Here is a 23,230-nt window from a genome sequence, read left to right as displayed (position 1 = left end):
CCATGCGTCTAATGCTTCTGTGACCTGCTGGGAGAAGTGCTATTCCTTTTCTTTTCTTCAATTCCTCCCAAATGAAGGCCTCACCTTCCTTGACAACCTGCTCTGTTTATTCCATTTTCCACCATCAACAGGCACTAACCCCATTCTTGAATGCTAAGAAATGATGCATCTTTAGTCCTCCTTTGGATAAGCCTCCTCCTCTTTCTTCACTGGACTTCAAGATACTGGGGTGGGATCAGAAGGAAGTCAGCATTTAAACTTTCTTGGCTTATACCCATACCGTGTGAGTCTGTGTGTCTGTGTAAAGTCCCACAGATTTAGGGGAAAATTAATCAGTTTCAAACTCCAGCATTGTACCCAGAAATATTCTAATCAGATCGATATACCCCTCCTTAGCTAGAATTCCTAATGGAACAACAAATAGGCAGAACTCCTAACACCTTCCAATCAAGGCATCAACTACATACCTTAAAGAAGTGGGTATTTCCTGAATGAGTCCTAATTCTAACATCAGACAAGTAGATCTCAAATAATGACATCAGCCAATAATTTTAAAATATTTATTTTTAGAGGTTGAACAATAGTTCATTGCAGACTTTCTGATGAAACAATCAGCAGTCTCAAAGATTACTTCAGTAATTTTTAAAGTTAGAGCACAGATTGAGTACAAATTGATTTAAACAGGCACGTTTTTTAAAAGAATTGAAGAGTACTTAAAAGATCCCATTGAATACATGTGGCATTATTCCCAGTTTCATGTATACTGTATCAATTAAATGAGTCCTGACGGAAAACAGTTGGTGATTAATTTATCTAGAAACTGGTAGCACTGAAAATGTTAAAATTCATGCATTCTAATGTTGTGTGTTCATGTGCGATTTCTGCTTTGCTTATTTTACCATCTTAATGCTGATTCTTTCTTACTGTTTCCACTGAGGATCTTCAGCAGACCTACTCACTCAGAGCTTTTCTTGTCAGCCTTTTTCATACCTTGTTTTCTAGTTTTCAAATATTTCCAACAATGTGTTTTATTTTGGAAAAGGGCTTTGGTGAAAAAACTGAAGTACACTGACATCAAACTGTACTCTATTCCAAAGCTACTTACAACCTGCCAGAACTTTCATTGCTTCAAATCACCAGGCTAGGGAAATTGGCTAGTCAGGAGTCCTCCTCTACACTTCAGTGATAGGCCAGGTGCTGCTGCTACAAGGCGATGTGTAGATAAAATATCTTTTGTCTATTACTGTGCACTAACTGAAATTTAATTGGCTGTTCACTTTTTTCTTCCAGCTAGAAAAGTGTGTACAAATTCCATATGGAATGACATCTAAATCCGAAATATTCATTACCTCCAAACCACTTTAAATATTTTTAGTTCTTTCAGTCCTTTAGCTACCCAACATTCCAATCTCCCTTCTTAATATGGGCCCAGCTTCCTGTCTTCAATAACACCTTATCCTTTCAAGCTCAGTTACACATTGGCAATGTCTCTTGCTTGTTTACTTTGGAACATCCCTATAGATTCAGTTCACTACTATCTACATTTACTAGAACAACAGCCACAGGGTACAATGGGAGTTGGCTTACTAAAATAGTTTACTGTCTTACTGCCTTAAAAATATGATTTTAAGATAAAACTTATTTTGTACCTTAACTCTGAGTTAATATTATGAAGAAAAAAAGTGAATTCTTAAAAGACGTGATTCTACTACACTATTTAAGTGAGAAATTTTTCTGAAATTGAAACATAGCAAGCTCCATTTGCTCAGCAATGAGGTACTTGCACAGAGTTCCCCATGGCCTTTTTGGTGTACGACTTTATAATAATCAAGACTACTTCTAAGGAAATAATTTGACAAAAAAAGTTTGTTTTCTCTTTAAACTACTACATTTAAAAAGTCATTTGAGTTGTAAACTCTCAGGATAAGCCAGCTGTAGGGTCACATTATTTTGTCACAGTAAAAGAAATGTGAATCACATTTACTTCTTCAGTTCATGGATTCAGGTTCTCCTAAGTGCTCATTATTGAGCTACTACACTCTTGATATAAGTTGTTAGGAAAATCCAAGTCGCCATTCCTGGCACCAGGGTGCTAAGAAATATTGTGCTATCATGAAATCACACAAAATTAGCTGCTTTTTTATTCTGGTTAACCAAGTAGTTTGAAAACTATTATCCCACCAGCACTGTCTTCAGATTTTTAGAAGCAGAGCTAGAGGATTATACTGAGGTATACTTTGTGGTAGTTCTGTGCTTCTCTGTTGCCCCAGAACTAACCATGGTATTGAGGATGGATTTGCAGAAATTATGCTTTTCACCAGGTAACAGTTACCACTGGTGACCAAACACCACCTATCCATGGCGTCTATAATACACTGGGGCAGTGGACTAGCATGATGTTCACTACTCTCAATTTGTAGACTTGGGTGTTTCAATGAAAGTTGCATTTTTTTCAAAATCTTTTCCTTTTTTTTTTTTTTTTTTTACCTATACTGTTAAGTCTCTATAAGTGAACTTATCACTTTTACATTCTGATTTTACAGAAATAGAAACATGAAAATCACAAGTATTAACAACCAAAGGATTTTTGTTGTTATATTTTGTTGTTTTTGCTTAATAACTGGAGGAAAAAATTTTATATAGTTTAATCTGGGATTGAGAAAATATTTAATGCCATCTGATGGTCACATTGCTGGCCAGATAAGGATTTTGATAAGTCAACTAATCTGTCCTTAAGAGTAGACTTTGACACCTATTTTAAAGTATTTAAAAAAACAAGAAATGAAACAACTCATTCTACAGTACATGTGTATAGGAGTTCAGTCCTGTATTTTTAGGCTTGCAAGTATATTATTTGGTGGTTTTTAAAAACAGCTACTGCACATCTTTGGGGGGTTCTGAGGAAAATCAAGCATCTGAGGCTTCTTTATTTCTTCTTCTCAGGAGAAAACCAGCTTAACATGGGATGAAAATAACAAAACTGGTCTCTGACTGTGAGCTTAACTGTCATGGAGCGGTGAGGAAATGGGTGGCCTTTTCCCCTTTATCACTGTAGTTTTTTCCAAGCATGCAGGTTGTTCAGCCTTAGTCTAGCTTATAGCATAGATTATTCTTTTCATTCCATAATCTAACCTTTGGTTCTTTATATGAGTGTGAATTCACATGTGATTTGTTGTTATTTTTATTTTTCTGAAAAGCTTCATTCAGGGCAAATTCTTTTGAAAGCTTCTTGGAATCTAACTCATTGCAGGTTTCTTTACTCCATGTTGTAAAATCTGAATATAGATACTGTCCAAACTGTCCAAAGAGTAACATTTCAATTCACAGTAACAAAAGTTACGAAGTTTGTGCAAAAGACGTTGTACACCATTGGAGTACATAGAGCTTGCTATAGTTAATTTTATATATAAAGCTGCATTTATCATTAAAACTATTGTGTGCTACATTAAAAGTAAAGAATCTGATTTAATTTTTCCCTAACAATAAAACTGAATGCTCATTTAATCTCAGAAATTTTAAGATGCAAATTGTGTGCTTATGAAGTTTGTAAATGTTGTAATAAATCATCGGAACCTTTCAAACACCATAATTGCTCTGGAGCTCTTCAAGTTTTCCAAGGGTCATAAAATAAACCCGGCTGTGGCGATTGCGCAGGGTAGAGGTAAAGAACAGCTTTAAAAAGAGAGAAAGAGAAACCATCAGTAAGCGTTCAATAAACTGTAGCCTGATATTTGATAGATATAATTTCAATGAATACTCATCAATCAATTAAAAATCAAGACAGACACAGTGTTTTTCAGAACAGGGTTTTCTCAAATGAAAGAATAAGAATTTTAATTAATATGGAGTCTAAATTATGTAATAAAAAACTTTTACCATGTTCTATATAGTTGTTCTTCATATAGTTAAAGTAAAATTAGGCTTTTGTTGGTGGCGTTCATTTGCTGAACTTCTTCACTGGCTTTGCTTAACAAATCCTCTTTGCTTTTTAAAGAGATTTAATCTACCTCTACTCAAGTTGGCTTTCCCTTTTCTTTTAGTATAAAGAAGTGATTGGATTATTTGGTAGCGTTCATCATTGTTGCTAGTGTTTAAGTGATCACTGAAATTTTCTACTTGGTGCAGTTTTCTATTTCAGTACAATGGCTGACATCAGTAGATTGATATGAGTTAAACCAACTGGCTTCAAGAGGAACATGTCGTGTAAGTAGTGTCTGTACCACAAAGAAATTTAGAACAGAACATGAACATAAATCGGGAACAGAGGCCTCTTGTTAGGACTAACGCTTTTAGCATCCACAGTAGATACTTAGGAGGCTTTGTGACATCATGATGATGATGATGATGATGATAACACTAGCTATTCTCAACTTAACACATGTATGTGCCAGGCCATCTGTGTCATTATTAATTTTCAGAATTGTTCCTGGAGCCATTATTAATATTCTCATTTTGGAGATGAAGGAACTAAGGCTCAGAAAAATTAATCAAACTTCCAGGTTCTTACACCTAGTTAGGTGTTAGAGACAGAACTGCATCTTACGTCTTCCTGACCTCAAACACGGGTTCTTGCCAATTTATCCCTTTATATTACAAACGTGTACCTTTCCTTGATGCACAGTGCTTTACTCTGGGTGTTCTGATATTAATTTGGGTCCTCTGCAGTCTCTTCTAAATGTGAATGTTTCCTACTCCTATTAAGATTATTACTTCATGTTATTATTTCTCCTAATATATAGGGGCTTTAGTGATTTTATACAATGCATTTTTTCATCTAAACTCTGAATTAGTTGTTAAAATTGATCACATTATGCATATAATCGTTAAATCTTGATTTTACTTTTCTTTCCTGTAAAATGGGCATAATAATAGCCACTTCTAAGGATAAAATATGATAGCTTTTGAAGTATTTAGCACAAACTCTACCACATAATTAGGTGTGCAGCAGATATGAATACTTTTTCCTTCTATTACTGGATTATGTTGAAACTATAAAAGGTAGATGTACTCAATTGTGTTGTTTCAAAATACCATATTAATATGAACATGAAAAGAAATATGCATCAAATAATGGATTTTGTAGCAGACAAAATAGTGGCTAAATTTTGCTTAGGATATAATTAGAATTTTTACTTTTCTGAAAATGGCTTATTTTTTAAAGCAAACTTCATTTGCCAAATCAATAGTTCTACTGCAAAATGCAAAATTGTTTTTAGCAATAGTATGCCAATTTGAGAAATACAGTGTAAGTACATTTATTGCCAAAGGAAAAGGATATACATTTCCTTAATTTTCATTGCTTGCTTAGTTTTTTTTGCTCTAACTGGGGGATGTGAGCTATACCTTGTCACCTCGGGCACACAGGAATCTCAGCTTCTTAATTGACCTGCGCTTCAGTTCACTTTCCAGAACCCTCGATTGCAAAGAGCGGACTTCAATGGCCTTTTGGCCCCATCCTGTGGTTCGCTGTGTACACTCATAAGCTATAATAAAAATTAAAACTCAGAAAAATACAAAATCTATAAGTGATAAAAAATGTATAACCACAATCAGTATTTGATTATTAAAAGGTTCATTATTCCAGCTCAGGTAAGCACACTGGTTTTTCTTCCTTCTACGGTCAGTCATTTCCCTATTGCGTTGCTTAGTAGTGGTGTTCAAACCAGCTATTTATTGTCACGACTGTGACCAATCCTGAATAACTAGATATCAATTAAGTTTTGTATTCATATTCTCTAATACCACAGGAAAAGCTAAGGGTTAATTTGACCCTATTGTAGGAAGTCAGATCTACCCACAGCCAGTCTTTATTTTACATTTTCATTGAGGTATGGCATTCCATAAGGGTTTATATGTGTGCTCAAGTGATATACATGGAAACCTGACTAACTCTTGAAAATTAAAACTGTTAAAAAAAAGACTTGCTCAGATAATGACTTTAGCAATTCTAATGCAATTCCATGATGTTACAAGCTCTTCTGATACTGTTAAAAGTCCCTCGTGCTCAGGGAATTTTTGCGAAGATGTTAACTTTTGGACCCTGTGTTACAACTTGGTGACAGTAAAGATTATGACAATTGCCTTATAGCAGAAAACCTAATTATGTAAATATCCATATAGTCAGCTAGTGCTGTAAGGTATTTTCTGATGCAGGGAGAGCAGTATTATTATTTTTAATTATTTTTTGCATTAAAATATTGTTGATATACAACATTGTATTGGTTTCAAGTATACAACAGAGTGATTCAACAGTTACACATGTTATTAAATCCTTACCCCAACTAGTGCAGTTATTATCTATTGGCATAGAGAGATGTTGCAGAACCATTGACTATATTCTCCATGCTGTACTTCCATCCCTATGACCGGCTTATATTATGGCTGAGAATTTTTGTGCCCCTTCATTCCCCTCACCTTCCCCATCCACCCACTCCTCCCCCTCCCCCATGGTAACCACCAGTCACTTCTCAGTGTCTGTGAGGCTAGCACCACTCAAACAACAAACCAAAGACATCACAAAAGAGAGAATTATAGACCAATATCCCTCGTGAACATGGATGCAAAAATCCTCAACAAAATATTAGCAAACTGAAATTAAAAATAAATCAAAAGGATCGTCCATTACTACCAAGTGGGATTTATTCCAGGGATGCAAGAATGGTATAATATTTGTAAATTAATCAATGTGAGCAACATTATTTTAAAATGTTTAACATTAAAATTGATATTCTTTATGTACTTTATAAGGAAGTAAATTTCCATAGGTAAATGCGATCCTGAGTTTAAAAGAATATCAAGATTTTGAATCAAGCTAAAATAGTCTGGAAAACACTAAGACAAGGTAATTTTGTTTCCATATTAACATGACTAAAATCAGAACCCCGTTCATTAGACTTTCCATCTTCTTATAAAGACAATAAACTGAGCTGATACAATTACAATATAGTTTTTTTAAACAGTCTTTATCTTTATCAAAAGTTCTAGGATGCCTTTGTTTAAACAAAAATTTACCTGGCTTACATATGTATATATTAAATATACATAAAAGGACCCATGAAGGAATTATTAAATTTTTATAAAAGTAGCTTTTCATAGGCATAGTGTGAGCCATTTTAAATCCCTTAAGCAGAACTTGCCAAGCATATATTATCATTTGCTTCCTTTTACATTACAATTCAAAATGTGTATGAAATTGATATCAAAATTGTAATTAAATTACAATCATATTGTAATTCAGAAAAATGGCTGTCCTGGAAGAAAACTTTATAAGTCCAATTTCAGACTAAAATTAAAATCACTCCAGATATAAAGGAAGTGAAAGGAATTCATGGCCTGAGTGATGGGAATAAGTAATAGATTTAGTCTATTCAATTCTGAATTTTTTCACACACGTGAATACTCTATTTAAAATGGTATTTTTGTCAGCAACTACACAGAGCAAAACTTTCTAAACTCGGTGCACAGGCTACCTGCTAATTCCAAGTACACAGTTCATTTGGCTTTACATAATTTCCACCTTAATTAACCTGTCAATTAATCTAGCTACTGAGCTAGCTTCCTTATGAGATGGAATCCAAAGATTTGGAGTTGGACTGCTTCATGGTAACTTTCTGTGATTGTTAAGCCTCTATGTATTTGTTTGAAAATCCACAGCAAAAATCTTATCAATGAAACCATTTATTATATCTCAAGGGACTATAAAATTTAGACTGTAAAATCCAATTCTGTATAATCTATGTCTGGCTTAGTTTTAAATAATAAGGCAGTTGTTTTTAGACAGAAAAAGAGAGTCACTAATTTCCTTATTGTCAGTGTTATACTGTAGTTTTTAGTATAATCTCAAAATACCATTAATACACAAACCAAAATATCATGTTCTTATAGTGCTATAATTATTTTGTATAGAGAGAGATGGTTTTCAAATTCTAGCAACTTAAAATAGCTTTATGTTTTAGGTCAGTAGTTGTCCTCCTAAGGACAAGAGCTGTACCAGATGACTTTTTAAGAACGCTTTGATTCCTATGATTATCTAGTGGCATAAATATAGGAGTTTGTTTACTTTACCATTTGAGATGAATTTCCTTACTCTAGTTTCTGATTAACATACTGATCACAAAAGTACTGTACCAGTTAGAACAAGATTCATTATTTTTCAGTTTCTTTTGCCCCAGATCTGTCAATTATATTGTAAGCATTTACCTTCTGTCGCTTAAAGTGGTTTAAAATCCTCTGTCAGTTCTTACTTATATGAGGAAATTGGAGGAGGTTTTCAGGAAAATCCTTAACATTATGTACGCACAAGAAAGGATATTGCAGATGCAATGCGAAGTGCCATCAACCCATAATGAAAACCATGTCCGTTAATAAGCAGTTCTTTCAAATGGTCCTTAAAGCCACATGAGGATCGCATTTAGCCATCCTATACATGTTTCAGAAGCTTCTGGCTTCTTTATTAACAAACTACCTTTTCCTTTCTTTGTCTCCCCTTTCCCTCTCTTTTTCTCTCTCCCTTTCTTTTCTCCTTTATTTGCTTCATTAAACTCCTCCTCCTTTCAGGAACATTTACCCTCCATAAAATCATTCTACTCTCTCTAATATTTTTATTGTTCATACATTCTTTTCTCTATCTAGAATCACCTCTGTAGTCACGAAGCCTCAGAGACATACACAAGAGTCTCAAATTATTCATTTTCCCAGATCAGCAGTCCTGCATTGCTCAGGAAGAAAAAAGTGTCCTGGTTTGATTAAGTTGAAAAGGCACTGTTCTTTATGTTGTCATCTAGGTGGTACCTAATAGGCATTCCAGTCTATCATATTTATCTCTTTTGTAAATGAAAGCTTAGTGAAAACCAGTATGTCACATATTCAGTTTGCATTTGATTCTTCATAGAAATATCACTTACTAAACAGAATACAATTTACTGTATGAAAAAGAAACATTTTGTTCCTTTTATGATTATTTGGCAGTCTCCCAAGATAAAAGTAAATCCCTAAAATCAATGTGATGGAATGAAGCATTTTCAACATCTATAAAACTTGCAATCACAGGGAGTTAAAATAAAATTATACATTATTGTGGAAAGGGGTTCTTTTCCTATTTTAGTTATATGATCATTGCAAATGGAAACGGAGGCAGCCAAAATCAGTCTTTTGTGGCAGACTTGCAAATTTATTAAGCATAAGACAAACACATCACCTTACGAAGGAAGTAAGTATGCAGTATGCCAAATTAACCCTATATGCCTTTGAGAAAATATGATACTTCAGGAAACAGAAGCTTCTCTGGGGTCATCTGAAGGAAGAATTTTGTACATACCTATTGAAGATGGTATGTCTTTCCACACTGCAAGGATCTTCTTGAAGAGTTGTTCATTTGCTTCCACAGAAAGGGCTTCAGCATTGAAAGTGAGCATCACGCCAATTCCCAAGGAATCAGGAAAAATGATGATATTCTGTGGTATAATGATTTTCAGGGGCTGGAATTACATTTCATAAAGATTTATATGCCCAACATTTTATCACTACTACTTTAATTGAAGCAGCTTGGCTGAATAATAAAGACCAAAAAGGGGTTGAAAGTGCAGGTAGGAAGAGAAACTTCAATTTCAATACTGAAGAGCATGCTAACACTTAAAAAGAGCCTTCCCTTTGTCGTAAAGACATCACTATTCAATATTCTCCTTTAAATTTAGGAGAAAACTTTAAAAAAGCAGAGATATATTGCCAACACAGAAATTCATTGAGAAGTAGCAGAGTATTATATATAATGACTGAAGAAACGTGGCTTGTTTCAGAGTTAGATTTAAGATCCATTTCAGGATGTCAGTGAATAAAGTGACAAATGTGTGAACCAAGTAACAAGTACACAATCACTGGTTATCAGCCAATTCATTCAAATCAGAAATAGAATATGAACTGTAACATAGCTTGAGCTCAAAATGTTTGCAAGGGAAAGCTTTATAATACTCTTTGCTCCTTGAACTATAAGTCATCCTCCCTTCACAAAAAATTGCAGGTTTTCTTATTCAATTCGTATCATCTCAAAATACCTTCAATGCACAAATTCAGAGATGTAGTACATGACATACTATGAAACACTAAGAAATAGCTAAGAATTTTTAAATGTCATGATGTATAACACAAAATGACAAATTTCCTTAAACTACAGATACTGTCACAGTAATCGAATTTCCCTGAGAAATGAACAATGGCATTTCTCTATCATTTTTCCATATTAGCAAGTTACAGGAAAAAAGGTCAGAAACTATACTTGCCAAACCCAGTGTACTCAGGCCCAGTGTTTGTGGCCATGTCTCAGCAACAACAATCCTTATAACTAAAATGGGGATCCAGAGGCAAAAAGCAATTTTAATGCGTTCCCTGGGTACTCGCATGAGCAATTGAATCAGAAGAGATGAAGGAAGAGAGAAAAATAAATTACAGGAAATAAGCTTGTCTCAAAAATTCTGTTGTTTAGAAAAAAGCTAGACGGCTGTAAACCCAAAAAGCCTCAGAGGTAATTTTCTTGCTTCTCCAGTGATTCCTGAAGTAACCAGATATTCTTTAGCACACACAGCTCCCTTTTGCATCAGTTTTTGTAACCTAGCATTCTTAGAAAAATACTATTTTTAGTACATTTTGTTTTGGAAGACATGTTCCCCTCCCTTACATTAGAGTGCTTTCTCTTTTAATGGGTCAAGACACTAGGGCACTTAACTAAAAATACTCTTTATGAATATACTTGTGTTATCTTAATTAGGTCAGAAAATGTTTTTTTAAAAACTCATCTCTCATTCTTGCTTCCACTCTAATTAATTGACTCCTTCAAAAGGAAATAATTCTCCTTGCTTAGGAGTCAAGTGGAAAACAGGCTTTAATCTTCTTGACTAACTTTTCACATAAGTGTAACCTTAGACCAGTACCTCAGTGTTCAATACTGCAGTAGCTTCAAAATAAATGCTATCTAACATGACACGAAAAATAAACTTCAGGAGGCTATGGAAGACACTCTAACTGAAGAGTACAATAATATTTTTATCAAAATTAACCTGAGCTCATAACTAAGTGGCTTTGGCAGAGCTTGGTTAAGTATTTTCTACACTATAAGCTATGTGATTTCTATATAATCATAGGTGACAATTGGGTGATTAACTAATTAGATTGTTAATATGGCCAAAATGCTTTTTTTAATGTCCCCACTAACGATTTGACAATTGCTCTATGTAATTTGTTAGAGATGTAAGACAATTCTGAAAGCTATGCAAGATATCGTATTACTACAGTGATTTAAAAGTACATAAAAGTATACTCCTGGACTTTCATATAATGTCAAATTGCTAAAATTTTAGTTGTCAACAAACTGGGGAAAGAAAAAGGAGTGAAGCACACATTTATTGGTCCAACTGCTCCTTTTAAGTAAAATTTTCAATAGGACAAACATCATTGCCACCGTCAAATTTGAGACACAGTAGAATTATATTTTCTATGGTGTATTGTGGGAAGGGTATTCTATTATGTTCAAGTTCTTTATATAAATGATGTGTACAGTATTTTTACAACTATCCATATTTTAGATGTGTGCCATACTTCCATTATTTATAATTATTTAAGAGTTGAGTTGAAGTGTAGAAACACTAGTTTTTAAAAAGCTGAATCCTTTCATCAGAAATTCTTAATATAATCAATACTGTAAGAAAATACTTAATAATAATTGGCTATAGTCTGGATAAAGAAGGTGGTACATTTGGTAATGCTGCAATAAAGGTCTGTATTTTTAAAGAATCTGTTAACTCATTAGGGGGCGCAGAAGGAGTAAAGCGAGGATTGTAAACTCATACACCTACTAGGACCAGTTACCAGGAATACATGGTGGTGGATGGCTAGAAGAATGTATCACATGTATTCCATCTACAAGGGGGTAGGCATGAATGGTTCCAGTTGAGACAGTAATGTGGGCCGGCTGTTGTCAGGTATTTTGGTTTATCAACGGAAGTCCAGGTTTTAAAGTATAAACCCTATTTATTTAAAAACAAACAGAAAACACTGTTCCAGACAAACTATCTGCAGAAAAGACTACCTGCAAAAAAGCTATCTAGACTGAGAAACCATCAGTGATGTTTGTTTATCCATTACTACCTTCTGGCACTCTACACTTACCTTAGGTCTCAGTTTCAGTATAGATATTGATAATCATATTTTTATGTCTTGAAGAGTTTTGACATTTGGAAAAACTCAAATTCTGGTATACAGTAATTTCTAAGGATCTTACATTATTTGGCAGGGTCACATCAGACATAACCTCAGTTTCTGCATCAATGATGTGATATCCATCTGCTGAGCTGAAGAAAATCTTTAGTCTTTTTTCAGAACCAATAGCCAGGTCAACTGTCACTGGCTTATGACCAAGTGTTGGAAATACCTGTAGATATAAATCAAATGTGACCAAAAGGCCAAAAATGATACTCTAAGGCAAAAATTTCCTTGCCCTTTTGCTTAACAGGTTTATAAAACCCAGACTGATGTTTTAAAATTACATAATGTACTTAGAGACCTATCTATTATAACTTTGTTAGGTCTGTTACCATTACAAGAACATGATTACATCCAAGTTCTAAATATTGAGCTTCCCTTTGAAGGTCAAATCTCCAATGATCATAAGAGCCTTGTATGGCTCTGCACTCTGTTTGCTGCCTTGAAATTCCTTGCCTTGAGCTTCAGCAAATGAAGGAGCTCATCTGGTCTCTTAAACCGGTTCGCTGGATCAGCTGCCTGTATTTTTGCCAGTATTCGTATATAGGCTTCATAGGACATGTAGTCTCCTTCAGAGTCTGCTGATTGATCAGTGCATACTTGGTAGGGAATGAAAAAGGCCAGACACGTTAACCTACCATAGATCGGATGTACTCTAGGCCCCTATGGTTCCTAGTCCAAGGAAACAAAAAGCCAAACAGGATTCATTGCCAAGTTCAGGTCACAGTAGAGGACTGGGCATCACGGGATTCACCATACTGTAGTCATGGGGTAAGATTCAAGAACTGGAGTGAGGGCTTGGGCCAGGAACTGTGCATCAGGCTAGAGAGAGTGTTGCTTCTTATCTTCTTTGCTTTCCAGTTCCATACCAGGCAGCTGTGACGAATCAGCAGACACCCAAGAACAAACCCATATCCAAATACAGCTGACAGCTGACCCGAAGCCCAGTTTAGGGAGATCAGATCAGAGATGTGATTTGTGTTAGGGCAGACCCAGTCCGTCTATACAGTAGTCTATGCTGTGTATAAAAGGACATATTCACTATGCAAATAGACATTGAGGGGCAATTGTAAAAATTAGCCCATCCTTATTATACACATGTGATGTTTTGTCCTACAAAATATACCATGTAAGCAGATACCAAAAATACAAAAGCATTTCAAGAATGCCTTGCTGGAGTCTCTCATGATATGTCCCTAATCAGTGCTTTGTAAAAAACTTGTCCATGGACCAACGAATGCAAAGTCATCTGGAACATTGACTAAAAATATAGATTCCCAGGCCCCTCTCCAGACGTACTAATTTGGCCTGGTGTTGGGTCTGAGACATAAACTTTTAACAAATGCTCCAGATGACTCTGATGTACATCCCAGATTAGAAGCTACTGGACTTTACATAATGCTGCCAGTTCCCTAATTAGCCCTATTAAAATGGAACAAGTACAAAATAATCCTATTTACATGGTATTCTGGAGGATTATAAAAAGAAAGTAAAAATATAAAGAGTCCCCAGTTAATGAGGTATGATTTAAAAAATCAGCATCAGCTTAATTGCTTGGGACTTAAATTATTACCTTAAGAGGTTGATGTATGGAAGTTCAGTTAAAACATAATGAAGATGGAAATAGTACTGGTAATCCAAATAAACCTAACCACCGTTCCTTGCAATGGGTCTCCAGAAAAATGTGTTTAGAGTTCCAGCTTGGAAGGAATATAGACCTGCCCTTTCCTCCCCACCCCCATCTACTGTAGCCCTGGTAATTAGAGCAAAGGCTTTTTCCATTCCCTCATTCTCTTCCACTGGGGTTCCCCCCTCTACCACTGGCACATCTTCCCTTACCTTCCCTCTGCTCTCCACCCCCCACTAAGAGAGAACAGGGACTTTCTCAGCTTCAAGTCATTGGGGTGGCACCCAAAACCTGTGTTTGGGGCTTTAGAAGAGAAGGTCTTCATGTTGACTACAGGAATTGGGAGTGAGGAGCTGGTAGGGAGGTCCTCTAGGGGGAAGGGTCAGGGATTTCCCTCACACTCTCCCTTGCTGTGGTGCCTGTGAATTGTCTAAAAAAGGGTTAAATGATCATTATTGACATGGTATATTCAAATTACATTAACTGTAGAAGAATGGTATATATTTCTGCTACTATGTTCCAAATATTATTCTGTTTGTAATTTTTCAAAAGAAAAATCATATAATCCACAAGAAAAAGAGACCACTCACTTTAATAGCAGTGCTCTCATCGAAGGACTTTGGTGCCCATGCATAAAGGTGAATTGACGATTTCAAAGCAATTGCAATATATGTTGTTTCTTCATGTTGGACTACAATGATAAAAATATAAAGAAGTAACAATGCTACAGAATTAACAAGAACACGCAAGTATTTGTGTTTGTCATTGAAAATGTCATAACTAAATGTAAGAACACAGACAACATATTTTTAGGAAAGCTATTTGGTTACAATTTGATGCCCCCAAAAAGGTAACAAAATTACTACCTAGTTTTATGGAGTGTATGCATTAGCATTCAAGACCACTCTAAACTGTAGACTGAAAACTACAGAACATTGCTGAAAGAAATTAAAGAAGACCTAAATTTACTTAAATGGACAGATTGCCTTTGTTTATGGCTGGGTAGACTTAATATTGTTAAGAGGGCAATACCATTAAAAGTGATCTAGAGATTCAGTGCAATCTTTATTAAAATCCCAATGGCTGCTTGTGCAGGAATGGAAACTGTTCTGAAAAGCCACATGGAGCTGGAAGAGGCCCCCAAATACCCATAATGATCTTGAAAAAGAAAAACAAAGTTGCAAAACTCACACTTCCCAGTTTCAAAACAGAACAATCTATAGTAATCAAAACAGTATAGTACTGACATAAGGGTAGGCATATAGACCAATGGGGTAGAATTGGGAGTCCACAAATTAACCCAAACATCTATGGTCAATGGTGCCAAGGCCATTCAATAGGGAAAGAGTAGTGTCTTCAACAAATGGTACTGAGACAACTGAATATCCACATACAAAAGAATGCAGTTAGACCCTTTACCTCACACTATACATAAAAATTTACTCAAAATGGATCAAAGACTTAAATGTAAGAGCTGAAACTATAAAACTCTTAGAAGTAGATATAGGAATTCATGGTAATGGATTTTTATATGTGACACCAAAAGCATAGCCAACAAAGGAAAAAATACAGCTAAATTGGGCTTCACCAAAATTAAAACTACTGTGCCTCAAAGGACACTATCAAGAAAGTGAAAAGACAGTCTATGGAATGGAAGAAAATATTTTCAACTCATTTATCTGATTAGGGTTTAGTATCCAAAATATGTTAAGAATGCTTACAACTCAACAACAAAAAGATAAATAATCCAAGGATGGCCAGTAAACACTTGAAAAGGTGTTCAATAACACTAGTCATCAGAAAAATGTAAATCAATACGACAGTGAGGTGACACTTTACACCCACTTGGATAGCTAGAATCAAAAGACGGATATCTACAAGTGTTGGACTGGATGAAGAGAAAATGGAGCCTTCATACTTATGGCAATATAAAATGGTGCAGCCACTTTGAAAAGCAGTCTGGCAGTACTATCGAAAAGGAAAGAAAACATGCATCGCCACGTACAAAGACATTTATGAGAATGTTCACTGCAGCATTATTCCTAATAACCAAACAGTGGAAAGAGTAAAAATAAATAAGCAATGTATGTATAAAATATTGGATAAACAAAAAACTGATACATCTACACAACTGCGATACTATTCAGCAATTTAAAAAAAGTCATGTTGTACAGGCTATGCATGGATGTACTTGAAAACATTATACTAAGTGATAAAAGCCTGTCACAAAAGACCATATAATGTAGGATTCCATTTAAATAATTTGTTCAGAACAGAAAAACCTATAGCAAAATAAAATAGATCAGTGGTTATCTAGGACTGTGAGGGAAATAAGGTGAATGTAAGTGTGGTGGAATATGGAGTGATTACTACTAGTTATAGGGTTTCTTTTTGGGATGATGAAAATTAGATCATGGTGATGGTTATGCAACTCTATAAACATACTAAAAAGTATTAAATCGTGCACTTTAAATGGGGCATTGTATGGTATGTTAATTGTTTCAAGAGTTTTTTTAAAAAAAGAGAAAAAATGTATAAATGAATATGTTTGCTCTCAGCTATACTTTGTGGCTCTTATGGAATATGTTATCCTATCTGCTAGATTTATACTTTGTGCTAAAGCCCCTCTTTCTTGGCAGGGACACTGTTGCTATTCTTTTTAGCCAGAATTCATTTTAAACCAATATATACAACTTCTCTCTCTCTCTGTCTAGATTACCCTCTTTTTCTTTTTTTCTTTTGTACTATTCCCAAGTAGGTCAAAGAAGCATGATAAATATACCCCCAATAAGCAAAACAATCTCTGATAAGTTGACACTTCCTATGATTTTTTTATATGGCATTAATTGGTGTCCGTTATTTTATGGATCTTGAAAGGCTATGAAAATACCATGCAAGTGTAAGTATACTGCTGTCCTCCTGTGTGAAGATGCTACTGTTTCACTTGTCAGTAGGACAAATGTTTTTGATTGTGGGAGCTGATGTGGGTTGGACTGGGGTCATCCAAAAAAATTGGACTTAACTAGTCTATTCACTTACCAAGAGTACAGATTTGTAAGATAACTATCTCTGTGAACTCTCCCTTGTTGAACTAAAAAATTTACTAGTAGGGGGCAGTTCTACTATATAAACTCCTAGGTTAATATCTGGGGCTATCATTCACCTTTGGCTACCAAAATACTATATATGATTTGTAGGAAAGTACTGATATATAAAACTAGAAGAAAGTAGTGTATTTATTTAATTCCTAATTTGTCTGGGTACTTACTTCTCCTTTTAATGGTGTATGTGCACATACATACACACATATGAAAACCTATCCTGGGAAAGCCTCTTTATATGTAGAACACAAATGGTCAGTCAGGATAGAAATATCCTACTGAAACTTATGTGATTCCAACTCTTTCTTACATATGCCACTACTTCTGCCTGAAGGGACAATTATTGAAGAAGAAAGATGAAAATGAATTCTGAGAGTAGAGGGGATTTATGTCAGAAGTAGAATAGAATGAGATAGCATTACTTCCTAGTTGTTGATAGATGAGAGTAGGATTCTGACACCCTGGAGTTGTTACTCCATTTCACAGTGGATGGTTCTGAAGAGACAGGGGGTATGAAAACACTCCAATTAGACAGAAACTATTTAGCAGTTATACTCATGAACATTGACTATGGGAGTGAGAACCAGCAGGCCATAAGAATTTCTTTTTGACTCATTGTAGTTTCATTGTTAGTATTAAGAAAGATTTTTTAATTTTTTAAAAATTATCATGTGGTTCTATTTTATTGCTTCTGCAAGGAACAATATCATATGTATCTCCAGATTATTGAAGATACATCAAGAACATTTGTATAGTCAAATATATACAGAAGAAGGAAAAAAATATTGATTCATCTGGACTAAAGAGTGACTGAGAAGGGAAGAAAGGTGAAAAAGTAAACCAAACTTAACTTCAATAGCTAATTCAGTCAATAAATATTTTCTCAATAACAACCATTTGTGGCATAAAAGACCTAGAAGTTGTCTGATTGAAATTCACTCACTTTCATAATATGAAGTTGCAAGTTCTCTCCTTTTTCACAACAATGCACTTCATCAAATGAAGGAAGCAAAATAGTATATCAAATACGTATAGTAAATATGAAATGTGACTTACGGACACTGAAGTGTTCACAGCCTGTCAACTTATCAATAGCTTTGCAGGCTTCTTCTGTCTTTAGCATTTCCTCTTGTCTTCTTTTACTTTCTGGATCATCTTTCAAAATCTTGTTCCTCAGCCAGGTCAAATGATACACCCGAAGTCTGTTCTTACGGCCTGATAGATAAAGATACATACAGTGTTTCAATTCAGTCTATTTTTACATATATATTAGAAGAACAGAAAAGTATAGGTATTTTGCCTTTTTGACCAAATGTTTTCATTGAAGTAAAAAAACACGTTTAAAAAACTATACTACACCCGGGTCTTCTCTCCAGAATTTGGAAATATGATAGCAGAGTCTCTCTTATTCTCTCACTTCCAAGGGATAGTCAAACTGTCTACCAGCTACCGACGAGCCTGTCTGAAGTGAATGTGGAATACTTCTTGGGGAAAGGTTAAGACTGCTACTGTGCAGGCAACAGAATTACTATCCATTCATTTGTCCTTTGGCTTTTTTCTAAGTCATGACCCTTCCTGATAATGTGTATATATGAGACAGATGTCTGATACATTGTCTCTTAGGCATTCAAGGCCAGTAGGGTGGGTCTCTTTTTGCTCTTTCATTCCAATCTATTTTCAAAATAACTGAACAGTTTTATTATTTATCTCTCAACCCAATTTATATTTAATATTAATTTTCTAATTATAAATACCATCAAATTTTTACAATTCCTTTAGGAAAAACAGGCCATTAAAATTACACATTTCACTTGTAGAAATTTACCTGAAGAAAACAAAATCTCTGATTCAAAAAGATATATGCACCCCCATATTTATTGCTGCATTATTTCCAGTAGCCAAGATATGGAAGCAACCAAAGTATCTGCCAATGGATGAATGGATAAAGAAGAGGTGGTACATATGTACAATGGAATATTATTCAGTCATAAAAAAAGGAAAGAAATCCTGTCATTTATAACAACATGGATAGACTTAGAGGTCATTATGTTTAGTGAAATGATCAGGTGGAGAAAGACAAATACCACATAATTTCATTTATATGCAGAATCTAAAAACAAAAAGAACAAAACAGCAATAGACTCAGACACTGAGAAGTGACCAGTGGTTACCAAGGGGGAGAGGTTGGAGTGGGTGGGTGAAAGAGGTGAAAAGGATAACAAGGCACAAATCTTAACCATAATATGAATTAGTCACAGTGATTAAAGTACAGCATAGAGAATATAGTCAATAGTTCTGCAACATCTTTGTATGTTGACAGATAGTAACTACAGTAGTTGAGGTGAGGGTTAATAATGTATATAGCTATCAAATCACTATGGTGTATACTTGAAACTGATATAAACTTGTATATCAACTATACTTCAATAAAAATAATCACATTTCTTTTCAAAATAGAGACTTTGTATTCATTTTTAAAGTTTATTACAAGATTTCTAGGCCCAACAAAAGGATTTTTATTTACGTGATTAATCTTAAATAGTTTTACATGACATTTTGAAGCAGTTAGAATTCAGACATCAATTTCTATTGCCTTTCTATTCTTAATTGGCAAAATAAATTTGTGCTCTAAAATATTAGGTAGATTCTACACTAATGTTCTCAGTAATATTCAGTGGAAAAAAATCCACATTTTGAGAGAAACCTGAGTATGAAAAAAGGCACATTTGAGTTAGGGGAGCCTGTAAAAAAGGTAAAGAATCTGTTACCCAGATGTGCAGTCTTTAAGCCACCCGGATGTTTTCAAAAACTATATGTTGCTTCTGTGTAATTGTAAATGAATTATAAATAAATGACCATGAAATGTTAAGAGCAATTAAAAATAAAAAAACATAAACATGATTCAAAAATCATGAAGTTCTAGCATATTTGTAGAAGATTTTTTCCTCTAACCAAAACTTAAAGTACCATATTTGAGAATATACATAATCATGAATTAATGTGATGTATGGCCATTAGGTATAGACAGGAAGTATATAAACACATAAATAACTATGATTAACATCATTTTATTCAACAGTCAAACCATTTTTATTTTTCTTATCCTTTTGTCAGTCATCTTTTGCCTGTAGTCAGCTCTAATGATAGTGCTTTTCTGATACTAAGTACTCTTTGGTAATCACAAATTATTAACATCCACCTTCTTGCTCTTTTATACTCAAAGGTTTGAGCTCTGAATGACTAACCCTAAGAAGTTCAACCACTATGTGGGAAGAATGTAGAGTTAGGGGATGCATTCTTGTTACTAACTCTATCTCTAGGCCCTTACGGTAAGTTTGTGCCAGAGAAAATAGTTTCATTTGTATCCAGTTTTGTCCACTGTGTTCTTTGTTGCTTCTAATGCATCACAAGAAAGGTATCTGATGGAAACTAGTGTTGTCGTGTGTGCATGGGTAAGTGAAATTGTGAGCTATAAAATTGTAGGTCGTTACTCAGAAAAGACATGAAAGGATGTAAATAGAATGGATTTCCTTATCACTGACCTAGGTTTGGTGCATTATAATCAAATATCCATATACCAAAGGAGAGTCAGAGTTAAATTGTAAATAGATAAGAAAATACAGGTAGGAAAGTTTGGTGTCCCAAATAAAGGTTATATTTTAAGTGCTTTCCTATGAACACTTTCACCTGAGAAAGTCTTTAGCCTAGTTTGCAACCTAATTAATCTGCTTAATTACTCAGCTAATTTTAGTTCTTAAACAAACCGGAAATGGTAATCAGCAAATTGAGAGGCTCTACAACTTGAATCTGATGGAATGGTCTTCGCTTTATAAGCTTAGTAATGTCTGCCTTTCCGCTTCTGTCCATCAGATACAGATTGGATCGGGTTCCCAACAGCAAATTCACTCCTGTTCATATATAAAAACAAAAATGCTAGATTAGCTCTTATCATGTTTTTATAATTGAATTTATATTAGTATTTTTGCTACTCCAGCATGATGATCTATGTGATGGTGACTTTTATCATTTTAGGCTAATGTTAAGCTCATTCTGTTTAACAATGCACTCTACCAACAGAAAAAATTTCATTGGAATACATTAAAATATACACAATAACACCCCCTGACAATATTCTACTGGCTAGTGTCTGGAGCACCATCTCACAAATAGAACTTTATGTATCTCAGCACCCTTCAGTAATGTCCCAAACTTTATAAAAATCAATCATCCTTTTCAAAGTTACCACTAAACATTAAGGATGTCTAATGCATACAAAGACATCAATTCAGTTGATTTTTCATTCCTAACTATAAGGGTTATAATGCTTTTTAAACATTTACATGTAAATTGTTTTTAAGTTGAGTGATTCTTTGGTCATGCATATAGTAATAAAATTTGCATTGCTAAATGCCTATGAAATTACTTTGTACTTTCATGACCCTAAATTTTTACACTCAGTTATTTATCTGCTGGCTCTATTCATTGAACTATATGTACTGTTTAAAGACCAAATGAGACAACTAAACTAAAAGGTTGAACTCAAGTTAGAATACATTTCAAACCACTGTGGGAGTTTTCCCCATTACCTGAGACACAGGAGAAATAAGCAAAGTAATGTAAGGGATAACACCTTCAGTGTCTTCCTTCTACATATAGAATATTTGTGCTCTGAGGGTACAAGGAGAAAAGACAAGTGTCTCTCTGCTTTCATTTTCCCACTCTGTCCTTTACCAGTTCTCTAACTAATGGCCTCTGGCAGGTTTAGGAACTGCATTTCCTCCCGCAGGGGAATCAGAAGAGAGAAAGTACAGTCAATTTTGACTGTAATCTTATTTTTCAAAATGTAAAACCACAAGTTATAAAAATAAATTACTAAACATTAACTACATCTTTGAGTAGTTGCTTGACTGAAGTGATAATGAAGTAAACTTTGCTTTCTTGTTATCTGACACTTTACTATTAGCAAAACTTTGAGGATGACATTTTTTTCTCCAAAGGTGTTCAATCCATGTAACTATAATATTTGATACACTGCTGTATTTTTTATTTAAAATTCTGTCCCTGTTCAATCATAAAAAGCAAAACCTATGAAATTGCAAGTCAGTGGTTGGCATTTACTTTGGGGATCTGCCCTCCTTGCATTCATTTATTCTATTTCATTTATGGTACAGACTAGCTTGAGGCAAAACATTGTCTGAGCACTACTGATGTGGTTATAATTCTTCAGTAACAAAGGATTGAAAAAGTCTGGCAAAGTTAAGATGGTATAGAAGGAACTTTATATATCCTAAAGATTATTTAAACAAGAAACAGCAGGAATCTTTCCTATAATATCTCATTAGGTGTGATATGCTGCACATTACTCTAAATTAAAAACACTGAACTCAAATTTCCAAATAATCATAACCTAGTCCAATTTTATTTTTTAGCCAAACTAATTCAGGTTAAAAACAATAAAAAGGGGAGAGAGCACCAATTCAAACAGCACACAATACTGAGTGAAAGTAAATGAGGAAATAAATAAGCAAATAAACTGCTTAAATATGTATATATTTTATTTGCTTGGAAATGGCTTGGCAATCTCAAGCAAATGTTTCACATCTTTGATTTTTCACAAGTTTGCTACATAGGTGTAAATATGTTCTGTTAAAGTAACTCAGTTTTAAGAAACCAAACTCACCCCACAAAGAACCACAGCAGATCTCAGAAGTGAATTCCTTTTCATACATGTGGATTAGTGGTTTTTTACATTCAGCAGAGACATATAGTGGGTTAACATTGACTTCAGGGGTTCGCTTAGGTGATTTTTTAAGTACGTTCACTAACCCAGCATATACTGTGAAGAAGTAAGGGGGAGATATTGAGAAATAACTAGTGTATACACCATATCTGCTTGAGTGTTTCTACAAGTAAGACACAGCCTAGTAAAGCTCATTTTCCTTTATTGTAATTTATTTTTTTACTGGAAGTATCATTTTCCTAAACCATCAGATAACACAAATTATGATGGCTAGAATACATTTCTGGATACGAATGTATTTTAAGTTACTGTGATTTGATTAAAGAAAAAAAAACCCGGATGAGGGGATTCAGTTTCTCAACTGTAGTTCAAACATAGGTGTCATAAACTCAGTGAAGAATGTATTTTTAAAGCAAATATCCATCTGAATTTATGTCACCAGAATATCAGAATGATTTGGTTCTTTTTAGATCATGAACCAGTGGTCAAACACTTTATTTAACATATGAACAG

At 34.5% G+C, this 23,230-nt stretch overlaps 1 protein-coding gene across 3 annotated transcripts in view; it reads right to left on the bottom strand.

The window, feature by feature from the left end:
* Positions 1-546: 546 nt before the first annotated feature.
* The window catches only part of NRK (Nik related kinase), a 123,933-nt gene continuing 101,249 nt past the window's right edge, over positions 547-23,230 (bottom strand). For 2 of the 3 annotated variants that reach the window (XM_037010761.2, XM_073227631.1), the window contains exons 21-28: positions 22,658-22,813; positions 20,742-20,885; positions 18,034-18,192; positions 14,467-14,567; positions 12,269-12,418; positions 9,317-9,452; positions 5,344-5,483; positions 547-3,672 (exon numbers count right to left, since the gene is read on the bottom strand). In XM_037010761.2, the coding sequence (XP_036866656.2) occupies positions 3,577-3,672; positions 5,344-5,483; positions 9,317-9,452; positions 12,269-12,418; positions 14,467-14,567; positions 18,034-18,192; positions 20,742-20,885; positions 22,658-22,813 (1,082 nt within the window). In that variant the 3' untranslated portion in view covers positions 547-3,576. Of the gene's footprint in view, positions 3,673-5,343; positions 5,484-9,316; positions 9,477-12,268; positions 12,419-12,705; positions 12,849-14,462; positions 14,568-18,033; positions 18,193-20,741; positions 20,886-22,657; positions 22,814-23,230 lie in introns of all 3 variants that reach the window. The other variant, XM_073227632.1, reaches the window with a different exon arrangement.

The sequence above is a fragment of the Manis javanica genome, chromosome X, assembly GCF_040802235.1.
Source record: "Manis javanica isolate MJ-LG chromosome X, MJ_LKY, whole genome shotgun sequence".
Classification (NCBI taxonomy): domain Eukaryota; kingdom Metazoa; phylum Chordata; class Mammalia; order Pholidota; family Manidae; genus Manis; species Manis javanica.
The sequence above is the reverse complement of the archived record's forward strand: the minus strand, read 5'-3'. Positions and strand labels throughout refer to the sequence as shown.